This window comes from Cetorhinus maximus, chromosome 11 (genome assembly GCF_964194155.1).
Source record: "Cetorhinus maximus chromosome 11, sCetMax3.hap1.1, whole genome shotgun sequence".
Lineage (NCBI taxonomy): Eukaryota > Metazoa > Chordata > Chondrichthyes > Lamniformes > Cetorhinidae > Cetorhinus > Cetorhinus maximus.
Window position 1 is genome coordinate 31180233 of NC_135889.1, and position 12995 is coordinate 31193227.

General features: G+C 41.9%; 1 protein-coding gene across 1 annotated transcript in view; it reads right to left on the reverse strand.

Moving 5' to 3' along the window:
- Positions 1 to 12995, reverse strand: part of LOC144686471 (uncharacterized) — a 50652-nt gene that overhangs the window by 7717 nt on the left and 29940 nt on the right. The window contains exon 7 of the mRNA XM_078551728.1: positions 7787 to 10288. Coding sequence (XP_078407854.1) covers positions 7787 to 10288 — 2502 coding nt within the window. The remainder of the gene's footprint in view (positions 1 to 7786; positions 10289 to 12995) is intronic.

The following is a 12995-nucleotide window of genomic DNA, read 5'->3' on the forward strand; positions in this document are numbered from 1 at the left end:
GAGAAGACCAAAATTAATGTAGCCTTAGTTTAGAGATTAATGACTGAAAAAAAATGAATTGACAAGTGTATGGCCCTCAAAACCTCAAGCTACAGTATGAGTCAGATATTTCTGAAAATGTAAAAATGTTATTTCAAACTAGATGAGGGAGTAGTGACATTGTTGAAAATAGACAACTTAAGTATACATCAGTGCCAGAGTAATAGATGAAAAACAAGCATCAAGTGCAAAGTTTGAAGAAAGAATCTGAAATTTGGCTGCAGCCTTTCTTCCCTGAATTAGGAGCATAGTTCGTCAGAAGACTGTTCTTCCTATCCTGCAGGCTATGTGAATCAAATTAAACTTGATTGATGCCAAGACAGCGCATATCAGCACCAGCTTATTAATGATCAGTTTAATTTTGGTGACAAAACAACTACAGAGTCCTGTGGTTGAATAAATTTGCAATTATGCTGAAGGAAATTATCTGAGCTTCTGAAATAATATTCCTGCCACATGGATTAGTGTGGAACATTGGTCCAACTGAAGAGTTTTGTTCAACAATCCAGATACCACTCTACCTGACATAATTATTTCTCACAATTTTGAGGTGGAAGATTTGGAATCTAGTCTCTTTTATTGAATTTAGAGCTTGTTTCACAGTTCTGAAAATTGCTCAATATTGCAAACAGGGATCTTGGAAGATAATCAAAGGACAAGATCTGCTACAATGGGTATACATCTTGAAACCACAGCTAGTCTTAACTACAGCTCAAAGAGTCAACTGAAACTGATCTGTCCAAGTTGGGCCTTGATGTACCAGAACTGTGAATAAAATGGAGGATGCCTGTTTTGCCCCTTGTAACTGCAGCAGAATTCTCAGAAAACAGCACTTTTTTTAAATACACAAGTCTTGTAATTGTTAAGTTAATTATGGAGAAAATAGTACTTTTTAGTCTAAAAAAAGGTGTTTTGGCACAAAGTAGCATTGTAGATAGAAGTAGAAAATGACAAGGCTATGGGTAAAGTGAATGGATAAAATTGTGATAAATGGATTTCACTGCAGGTAAAAGTGAGATCATTCGCTTCAGACCAAAAGAAGTGCAGATTTTTTTCACCCAGAGGATGGTTGGAGTCCAGAGTGAACTTGCTGAGAGGGTGGTGGGGCAGGTTCGATCTAGGTATTCAAAAGGGAATTGGATTGTTATCTGAAAAGAGAGAATGTGCAAGGTTACTGGGATAAGGCAGGGGTCTGGGACTAGGTAGAATGCTCTTTCGGAGAGAGTCATTGAAGACTCTATGGGCCGAATGGCCTTCTTCTACACTGTAAAGATTCTGAGACTTTAGAACAGTTCTGGGCATCATACATTAGGGAGGCTATATTATCCTTCGAAGAAGCACAGCATAGATCTATAAATGAGAGAAGCTCATGGACTTCTTTGTCACCGAGACTGATATAATACAATCAGCTGTGTCTGCTGGGCTACCATCACCCCCCCCAACTTCCTCCATCAGCCCACCTAGCCAAACTTCCTTAAATGCTCCTCCTCACCTTAACCCCAGACTTGCATACTTCTCTAATTTCTCACCTATCTAACCTCATGCCCTGTCTGAGCTCACTCTGTCCATGAGACCCACCTCCTGTTCCCTTGATCTTATTCCCACGAGATTGCTGATCACCCAACTTCCCCTCCTGGCCCCCATGTTAGCCAGTACTGTAAACAGTTCTCTCTCTTCAGGGGTTGTCCTTCCTTTAAATCTGCTGTCATCAGTCTCTCCTCAAAAAAAACACCCTTGACTCCTCCATCTTTGCAAACTACTGTCCCATTTCTAACCTCCTTTTCTTCTGCAAATCCTTGAATGTTTTGGCATTTCCCAAATTCATTCCTGTTTTTCCTGGAACTCCATGTTTTAATCACTCCAGTCTGCCTCTGCCACTATACTGTACTGAAACTGCTCTGTTCAAAGTCGTAAATGACATCCTGTGTGACTGTGAGAAAAGTAGACTATCACTCCCTGTTCTCCTCAGCCTTTCTGAAGCCTTTGACATGGCTGACCACACCATTCTCCTCCAACGCCTCTCCACTGTCATCCAGCTGAGTGGGATTGCTCTCCCGTAGTTCCATTCTTATCTATCTAATCGTAGCCAGAGAATCAAGTGCAATGGCTTCTCTTCCTGTTCCTGCACTGTTACCTCTGATGTCTCCCAAGGATCTATACTTGGTTCCCACCTATTTCTCTTTTACATGCTGCCCCTTGGCAACATCATAAGTTAGCTTTCACACGTATGTTGACAACACCCAGCTCTGCCTCACCACCACCCCTCTCGACTCCTCCACTGTTGCTAAATTATCAGGCTGCTTATCTAACATCCAGTACTGGATAAGCAGAAATTTCCTCCAATTAAATATTGGTAAGACTGAAGCACTGCTCTGTGTCCCCGCTCCAACTCCATTCCCTTACGACCAACTCCATTTCTCCCTCTTCGACCAAACTCCATTTCTCTCCCAGGCAAGAGTCTGAGATTAAGCCAGTCTGTTCGTGACCTTGCTCATCTGCTGCTGAAGCTCTCATCCATGCTTTTATTACCTCTAAACTTCATTTTTCCAATGCACCCCTGGCTGGACTCCCACATTCTATCCTCCCTAAACTGGAGGTCATCCAAAACACTGCTGCTCGTGTCTTAACTCGCAGCAAGTCCTGTTTTCCTATCGTCCCTGTGCTCGTTGACCTACATCGGCTCTTGGTTAAGCAACATCTTGATTCTAAAATTCTCATCCTTGCTTTCAAATCCCTTCATGGACGCGCCCCTCCCTATCTCTGTAACTCCTCCAACAATCTGTGCTCCTCTAATTCCAGTCTCTTGTACGTTCCCAATAAAAAATACTCTACCATTGATGGCTGCACCTTCAGCTGCCTAGGCCCAATCTCTGGAATTCCCTCCATATACTTCTCCGCCTCTCTACCTCAATTTCCTCATTTAAGGTTCTTGAGCTTTTGATCATTTGATGTGGCTCAGTGTCATACCTTTTTATAATGCCTCCTTGAAGCACCTTGGGGGTCTTCCATTGCATTAAAGGCACAATATAAATATAAGTTATTGTTATTGTTGTAAAATGATGTGGACGCCAAGGGTTAAGTTAAGAGGAGAGATTACACAAACTAGGGTTGTACTCCCAGGAATTCAGAAGGCTATATTTTGATATGATTATTAAGTTTGAGATATTAAAGGGGTACATATAAGGTAGATAGAGAGAAACTATTTCTGCTGGTTGGGAGTCCAAGAGCATAGTGTAAATATTAGAGCCAGATCTTTCAGGAGTGACATTAGGAAACACTTCTACACACAAAAAGGTGGTACAAGTTCGGAACTCTTCCAGAAAAAGCAACCGATGCTAGCTCAATTGTTAATTTTAGAACAGTGATTGATGAGCTTTTGTCCAAAGGTATTAAACGATATGGGGAAAAGGCTGATATATGGAGAAAAGTCACAGATCGGCCATAATCCCACTGAATGGTGAACAAGCAGAATATGCTAATGTCCTTTTCCTATATTCCTAATTACATCCCCCCAACCAGAAGTGTATTTCAAGCTGAGACAATGTTTACAATACAGAATTTTGTCAAAAGTGAATTAAATATATTTTTGCTAATAATATATTCTTATACTTCTTCATTCCTTTCAAGGTCCTCAAAGCTCACTACCACAGAATAAGTTTTGTAATTTGATCTTTTTAATACCTAACAGTTTTGTTAATGATCATCTCTGCAAACAATGGCTATGCTGACTGCATCAAATTTCCTTCTTTTTTCTTAAAAACTGCATTTTGCAGATCCTTTCTTCTTTGTAAGAATTCAAGTGGACTACATCACAATTTGCCCTTCATTACTTTGTGGTCCTTTCCATTTGCAAAACTGTCTAAACACCAAGCATTCATGAAAACCAAATTTTACTTCTGAGAATATAATCTGGTTCCTCTCATTTTTCTGTGCCAGATGTGCTTGGTACCATCAATCTTATAACTTCCCTCTTATGCTATTGAATTAATGTTAAATGATGAATATTTTTCCCCAGTTTCAGCACTTACTTTTTAAAAAATTCGATCATGGGATGTGGGCATCGCCGGTTAGGCCAGAATTTATTGCCCGTCCCTAATTGCCCAGAGAAAGTGGTGGTGAGCTGCCTTCTTGAACTGCTGCAGTCCATGTGGTATAGGTGCATCCACAGGGCTGTTAGGTAAGGAGTTCCAGGATTTTGACCCAGCAACAGTGAAGGAATGGTAATATATTTCCAAGTTTGGATGGTGAATGGCTTGGAAGGGAATTTCTAAGTGGTGGCGTTCCCATGTGTCTGCTGCCCTTGTTCCTTCTAGATGGTAGTGCTCGTGGTTTTGGAAGGTGCTGTCTAAGGAGGCTTGGCGAGTTCCTGGAGTGCACCTCTTGGATGGTACACACTGCTGCTACTATGCATCAGTGGTGAAGGGAGTGAATGTTTGTAGATGGAGTGCCAATCATTGGGATGCTTTGTCCTCAATGGTGTCCAGCTTCTTGAGTGTTGTTGGAGCTGCACTCATTCAGGCGAGTGGAGAGTAATCCACCACAGTCCTGACTTGTGCCTTGTAGATAGAGGACAGGCTTTGGGGAGTCAGGAGGCGAGTTACTGGCTGCAGGATTCCTAGCCTCTGATCTGCTCTTGTAGCCACAGTATATATATATATATATATATAATATATGTATATGGCTGGTCCAATTCAGTTTCTGGTCAATGGTAACCCCTAGGATGTTGATAGTGGGGGATTCAGCGATGGTTATGCCATTGAGTGTCATGGGTCGATGGTTAGATTCTCTCATGTTGGAGATGGTCATCGCCTGGCACTTACGTGGCACAAATGTTACCTGCCACTTATCACCCCAAGTCCAGGTCTTGCTGCATTTGGGCATGGTCTGCTTCAATATCTGAGGAGTAATGAATGGTGTTGAACATTGTTCGCTGATGATTGCACATCCCTACTTCTAATCTTATGATGGAGGGAAGGTGATTAATGAAGCAGCTGATGATGGTTGGGCCTAGGACACTGAGGAACTGTTGCAGTGATGTCCTGGAACTAAGATAATTGACCTCCAACAGCCACAACCATCTTCCTTTGCGTTAGATATGACTCCAACCAGCGGAGAGTTTTCTCCCCGATTCCCATTGCTCCAGTTTTGCTAGGGCTCCCGGATGCCACACTTGGTCAAATGCTGCCCTTGATGTCAAGGGCAGTGACTCACCTCACCACTGGAGTTCAGCTCTTTTGTCCACGTTTGAACCAAGACTGTAATGGAGTCAGGAGCTGAGTGGCCCTGGTGGAATCCAAATTGAACGTGAGTGAGCAATTTATTGCTAAGCAAGTGCCGCTTGATAGCAGTGTTGATGACCCCTTCCATCACTTTACTGACGATCGAGTGTAGGCTGCTGGGGTGGTAACTGGCTAGGTTAGATTTGTCCTGCTTTTTGTGAACAGGACATACCTGGGGAATTTTCCACATTGTCGGGTAGATGCCAGTGTTGTAGCTGTACTGAAACAGCTTGGCTAGGGATGCGGCAAGTTCTGGAGCACAGTGTCCAGTACTATTGCCGGAATATTTTCAGGGCACATAGCCTTTGCAGTATCCAATGCCTTCAGCGATTTCTTAATATCATGTGGAGTGAATCGAATTGGCTGAAGATTATTGCAAATGCTTCAGCCTTATCTTTTGCACTGATGTGCTGGGTTCCTCCAGTGAGTTGTTTAATTGTCCACCACCATTCACGACTGGATGTGGCAGGATTGCAGAGCTTAGTTCTGATTTGTTGGTTGTGGAATTGCTTAGCTCTGTCACTTGCTGCTAATGCTGCTTGGTTGTAGCTTCACCAGGTTGACACCTCATTTTTAGGTATGCCTGATGCTGCTCCTGACATGCTCTCTTGCATTCTTCATTGAACCAGGGTTGATCCCCTGGCTTGGTGGTAATGGTAGAGCAGGGTATGCCAGGACATGAGGTTACATAGTGTGGCTGAGTACAGTTCTCTGCTGCTGATGGCCCACAGTGCCTCATTGTTGCTGAGTCTTGAGCTGTTAGATCTTTTCAAAATCTATCCCATTTCGTAGTACAGCAGTAGTGCCACACAACACAATGGAGGATATCCTCAATGTGTGAAGACGGGACTTTGTCTCCACAAGGACTGTGTGGTGGTCACTCCTACCAATACTGTCATGGACAGATGCAGCTGCGACAGGTAGGCTGGTGAGGATCAGGTCAAGTATTTTTTTCCCTCTTTTTTGTAGTGTTTAAATCGCCATCTTTAATTTAATTAGAACAAAACACCTTTAACTGCACCCTCCACATTCAGTGTCAACTTGCTGATTCTGTGACTTTATTATTTGATCTGTGCTCTTGAAATAATTTTCTGTTTCTCTGAACTTGAAGCTTTGCCCCTTCTATAAAGTGTGGTTCCTTATGCAGTGCATTCTGAAGTGCTTCTTCTGTATTGAAGCCAACCCAACAGAATCCTCTATGAAATCCAGTCTCTGTTATATGGAAGACAACATTTCTTGGTTCCCTCACCACCTGCCGCAGACCCAGTCTAACAGCTATGTCCTTTAGGAGACAGCCAGCTTGGTCTTTAGTGGTGCTATCGAGCCACTCTTGGTGAAGGACATTGAAGTTCCCCGCCCAAAGTACGTTCGGCACTCTCAATGCTTCCTCCAAGTTGTGTTCAACATGGAGGAGTACTGATTGATCAGCTGAGGTGGAGGGGGGAAGGTGCAGTATGTGGTAATCAGGAGGTTTCCTTGCCCATGTTTGACTATCTCCTCATAGAATTATCCTGCCACCACAGTCATATTTTCCATGCATATAGCTGAATTATGTTAACAATTAACTACTTGGTTTCCAATTTAGATTTTGTGTGCCTCCATGAGTATTCTTCAATTTGATTGCTAAAGACACTTTCTTGCCCTGTTCACACATGTCCCAAGATCCCCTGGACAGGGCATTGTGCTGAATTGGCTCTCTAATTACTCTAAGTTGCCATGTGAATGCCCATGAGAAGTGTGAGGCTTGCTTCAGTAATGAACAGCAAGCAGTGTTCCTTTGCTGCTGACCATAAAATCCACACCAATCTAAATATGGCACTAGTGTACTGTACAATACAATGGGAATGCTGCATTGTTACAAATGTAATCTTTCAGAAGAGACATTGTCTGACTATTCAGGAGGTAAGTGTAAATTTTCCAGAGCGCATTTACCTTTGGGCATAATTCCCAATGATCACTGCATTGAGGCAACTTGGTGGGTGGAGACCCAGGAAAATTTCCCTAAAAAGGTTCCACAGACTTTGATGAGTGGAGTTCTTTCAACGTCAAAGTCCAGAGAAACCACCTCCCGCTCATTACCTCTTTTCACTATTCCCCCCACCAAATTCCTCCATTCTCTTATGCGTGCACCATGCCTCCTTTTAAGCATATCAATGTTATTCTGCTTCAATCACTCCATGTAGCTTGCAAGATCAATATGCTCATCACCATGTTAAGAAATCTCTCATTTATTCATTTGATTGTTTAATGGCCACAATATATTTAAGTGGAAACACTTTCCCACATCCATCTATCAAGCCCCTTCATAATTTTAAACACCATAAGATCTCATCTTAGATCTCTTCCAGAGAAAAGAGTGCCAACTCATTGTTGCCGCACTCACTTATAGAAGTCATTGCAAAGTGCCATTCGCTTATACTATGTTAAGTGCGCATCAGTTAATTGTTTGACCAAAGATAAAGGCATACCTTGACCCTTTGAACATCCCGCAGTTGAAAGATCCACTTCAATATCATCCGCTATGGACAGCTGCAGGACAGATTCATTGGAGCCATTTATGCAGGTTTTCCTACAAAGTTTGCTTCCTTTTTCTGAAATAGGCATCCAATCACTCTTTAAAACTTTGTGGGTGTTCTGTTCACACTCTATATGTTCTTTCTTGACTTTATGCTGCAATGCTTTTCTCACTGGCAGAATTGACTGAGATGGGCCTTTTTCAATATTTTTGCAAACTACTGTTGTTCTATTCAATCTCTTTATGTTGCTATAGTTTTCTGGAGAAATATTTGCATTTTGGATGCAGCTTTTCTTGTTCCTCCTCTCTAAACAATTGAAGTGCTGATTTACATCCATTAGATACTGTTCTTTACCTTGATTTTCCACAATTAGATTAGGTGAACTTTCAACAATCATTGGTATTTTGTTTGTCACAAATGTCCTTTGGTCAGCTATTTCCTTTATATAATCTTGTGGTGTGTCAGAAGTTCCACTGCTCCCTTCTGTACTGGGAAAATGTTCAGCTATGATATACTGCTCTTCATCTTTCTCCTCTTTAATTACTTTAGAGAAACTTTCTTTAGCACTCTTAGGTTGTTTACATACCACAAATGTTCTTCTGTCAGCCTTGCGCTTATCGTTGCTAATGTCTTTTTCTAAGGCATTAGATTTTTTATTGTCCTCTTCCAGATTACCCAGACATTCACCTATTACCATTTCTTGTTGCTCTCTACATTTCTCCCACTTGGATGATTTTTTGTGTCTTTTAGGCACTACAATCATCTTTTGGTTATCTTCACTATTTGCATTGCCAACTTCTAGGTTACCTAAAAACTCAGCCATCTCCACTTCATGTTGTTCTCTACCTTTCTGCCATATTACTGAATTTGGTGAACATTCTTTAACAGCCTTGCGTTGTTTAGACACTAGAAATGTCCTTCGGCTAGTCTTACCTTTATTACCAGTATTTTCTTCTGAAGCATTACAGGTCCTGCAACCCTCTTCTAAACTGTCTGAATATGCATCTGTGGCCACTGCACTCTGCTTTCTAAGTTTCTTCTGTCCAATTGATTTAGATGAGTTATCTTTAATGTTCGTATGCTCTTCTGTCAGCACAAATATCCTTCGGCTAGCTCTGCCTTTATTACCAATATTTTCTTCTGAAGCGTTACAGATCCCAGAACCTTCTTCTAAACTATCTGGATATTCATCTGTGACCATTACACTTTTCTTTCTAAGTTTCTCCTGCCCAACTGATTTTGATGAATTATCTTTAATGCTCTTGTGCTCTTCTGTCACCATAAATGTCCTTCGGCTAGTGTTCTTGTTATTTAAATTCCCATAATCTCTTATACCTGGATGTTCAGCCATCTCCACTTCATGTTCTGCCCTTTTCAGTATAACTGGATTAGATGTACTTTCTTTAACGTTGCGGCAATTTTTCTTCACAATAAATACCCCTAGGCCAATTTTTTCTTTTACATTACAAAGCTGTTCTCGAAAAGCATTTGAAATTCCACTGCTTTCTTCCACATTATTTAGATGTTCATTTAACTCCATTTCATGATGATCTCCACTGGCTCCTGGTATAATTAAACTGGATGAGCTTTCCTTAATGCTCTTATGAACTCGACATGTCTTTTTCTCAACTGTTTCCTCGATATTAAGAATGTTTTCTTTTGCAGCACTTACAACCTGACTATACTCCTCCTGACTGTTTGGGTGCATACTCTCTTTATGCACCAGCCAATCATTCAGTCCATTGTTTGGAATACCAATATTGGGTTCTTCATGATTATTTATAAAGCCTTGGTCAAAGACAGAAAATTCCTCAGAATATTTTCTTTGTTTCTTTTCACGCACCAGAGAATCAATGTTGCAATTCCTTTTAACACTGTTGGAATTCTTTCCCTTTGTCCGTTTTACTTTTCGCAGTGTCTCCACATTCTTTGACGATGTTTCAACTTCCAACTTATCTCCTTCAGCCTTTTTCATTCTGCCCTTTGTGGATTTTGTTGTAACAGTAACAATTTCTACTGCTTCACTAGTAGTTAGATCCATTTCTGCATCAAAGATAGTCACTTCAGGTTTCCGTGGCTCATCTGACTGTTCTTCAGTGAATAGATCTGTACTGCACTTTTTAAAATCAGAAAGTTGTGAAGTGTACCTTACTGGAGTAATTCTAACTTGTGGCACAACCAAACTTGTCCTGTTAAACTCGGAGGTCTCACTGGTTTTAGAATTTCTCGAGCAAGATTCTCTTGCCAAGTTCTTCTCCATTAATTCCAGAGACATTTTAGAACTTCGAGAGCATGAATCTTTCTTTCTTAAGGTAATATTTTGACTTGCAAACATGGTTTCGCTCAACTGAGTTTCAGGCATTTGTTCAGTAAATGATATTTGTGGAATATGAACACCATTCATTATAGATGTTCTGGAATTCTGAGGGAGCCTGGTATGATTTGAAACACGATCTGAAATACATAAAAAAAGTTCATTTTTTTAAAAAAAGGGCAAGAAACAATCATTTTCTACCTAACTGCACACTGATACACAGCAAAACTAAATGCGGTACTTTATGCACTCCCATTTGGACAGTTTGGAGGCCAGGAGGGCACTCAATTGGGCAGGATGATGACGGGGGGGGCGGGGGGGAAGACTTAGGGGCCTTATCCTACCTCTGCTGGTATTAAACTGGTGCCAGATGGGCCTGTTGCACCTGGAGAGCACACTAAGCAAACTTGGGTGGGTTGCTTGTGATGTCCTGAAGGGTGGTGGGGCCGGGGGGGGTCCTTCAATCGAAGGCATTCAATGCCTGATTGAGGGGCCTGGCATCAGGAAGAGGGGATCCACTGAGAGCCAACCCTTGCTCTGCCCCTCACCCCACCCACACACCCTCCAGCGATCCACCATCACTTACCTCTGGTCTGTGTTGCATCGGTGGGTGCATTTCCCACAGCAGTCATTGTCTCCTTGGTGGCGCTACTGAGCACAAGAGCTGCCAGCTTCCGATTCTCCAGCAGCGCTCAGCAGGTAGGACTTCCCATTGCCAGTGTCCTGATCCCTTGGAAGGCCCGCCAGTGGATTATTAATTGCTGATTGGCTCATAATTTGGCAGGCCTTTCCCAAAGGAGGCAATGTGAGTCTCTCGCCAGATCTGCACCCGGTGGCGAAGACACCCATCCCCCTCCATAAAATCTCCCCATAGGACTCCAATTGTCAATGGAGCTGGAAAAATGAAAATTCACCACCTAGTAACTTCTACTTTCCTCAATATTTTCTAATCAAACTGAACTTGCAACATCACTGAACTCTGTTAATAAAAAAAAAAATGCCTGAAGCTGTAAATTATAGTGTCAGTTGTGTCTCAGTTGACTCATCTCTGTTAGAAGGTTGTCCACTTTCAAGATTTGAGCCCAGTAAAAGAACCCAAGCCTACATCCAGTGCAGCACTGAGGGAGTGCTGCACTTTCGGAGGTGCTGACTTTCGGATGAGAGGTTAAGAGAGCATACAGGTCCTCGATTTAAGTGGGTTTACAAGATCCCATAGCACCATGAGCGGAATGGTGGAATTACCCCCAGTATCCAGGCCAATATTTCTCTCTCAATCAATGTTACTAAAAGCAGGTTATCTAATCATTACCACCAGTAGTGCTTGTGGGAGCTTGCCATGTGCAAATTAACAGCTGCATTTCCTACATTACAACAGTGAAATCAAGAGTACTTTATTTTGGGATGTCCTGAGGTCATAAAGAGTGCTAAGTAAATGCAACTTTTATTTCAACAACAACTTGCATCTTTTTAGCACCTCTGTAATGTAGAAAACGCTGCAAAACACCTCACGGAGCCGTAATCAGAAAGAAATGGCCACGCTACCAAAGGAGGAGAGATCAGGAGGGCTGACCAATGCATTGGTCAAACTCATGAGTTTTAAGTAGGGCTTTAAAAACACAGAGTAAGAAAACCTTGGTCAGAGATTTCCAGAGCTTAGGTCACAAGTAGCTGGCGTCATGGTTGCCAATGGTAGAAAGAAGGGGGAAACAGACAACTGGTCAGAATTGGAGGATTCAAGTTTGGGGAAGATTGTAAAGCTGGGGCAGGTTAGATGTAGGAAGGGATGGAGTCATGATGGAGTTTAAAAATAAAGATGAGAATCTAAAAATTGATAGCACAGTGAGGACAGGGGAAACAGGAGCCATTGTAGGTCAGCAAGGACAAGGGCCATAGGTGATTCAGCCTTGCTGTGGGATAGTAAATGGTCAGCAGAGTTTTGCATGAGTTAAACTTTACTGATAGTAGCACACAGGAGACTGGACAGGGGAGCATCAGAATAGTCAAGTCTGAAGGTCACAAGGCATGTTTGAGGGTCTCAGCAGCAGATGGGCTGAGGTATGGGGCCAAGGACAATATCACAGAGATGGAAATAACTGGTATTTATAATGAAAGGAACATGAGAGAAATTTAGCTTGGGATTGGAGAGGACACAAGGGAGGCAGATGGAATTTGTGAAGAGGGTGCACAGTATGTGGTGGAGGGCTAAAGACAATGGCTTCACTTCAACGTTTAATTGCTTAATGTTTAAGTAATTGCAGTTGATCCAAGACTGGATGTTTGACAAGCAGTCTGATAGCACGGATACAACGGAGATGGTCAGGCAAGGTGATAGAGAGCTACATGCCTAACAGAGTCGCAAACGCCCACGACGTAGATGAGGAAGAGAAGGGGGCCAGGGATAGATTGTTGGAGGATTCTGGAGGTCATAGTGTGGAGATAGGAGGAGTAGACATTGCCGAAGATTTTATTCATGTAGGATGTGACATAACTAACGACGTGCACAATAGTTCAAAACTATGTATTTTAATATATTTGAAACTCCTTAAATACAAAGTACAAATCTGGAATTATCCTCAGTGTTACAAAAATGGAATTATCTTCTGTTATAGAAACTCACATCTTTGATTCATTATTGTTGGCAAATGTATACCTGAAAGGTTTTAGTTGTTGGATTCCTTCATCTTAACAGCACCAGCTCTATCCTCAATTTAGTACAACAAATGTACTGTATTCCAGTGAATAGGTGCAAAATATAAAGCATTACAAATCTGATCTATCCGAACCATGTTAAAAATAAATGCAAACCAACTTCTCACATTTGTTACATCTTTCATACTCAAGAAACTT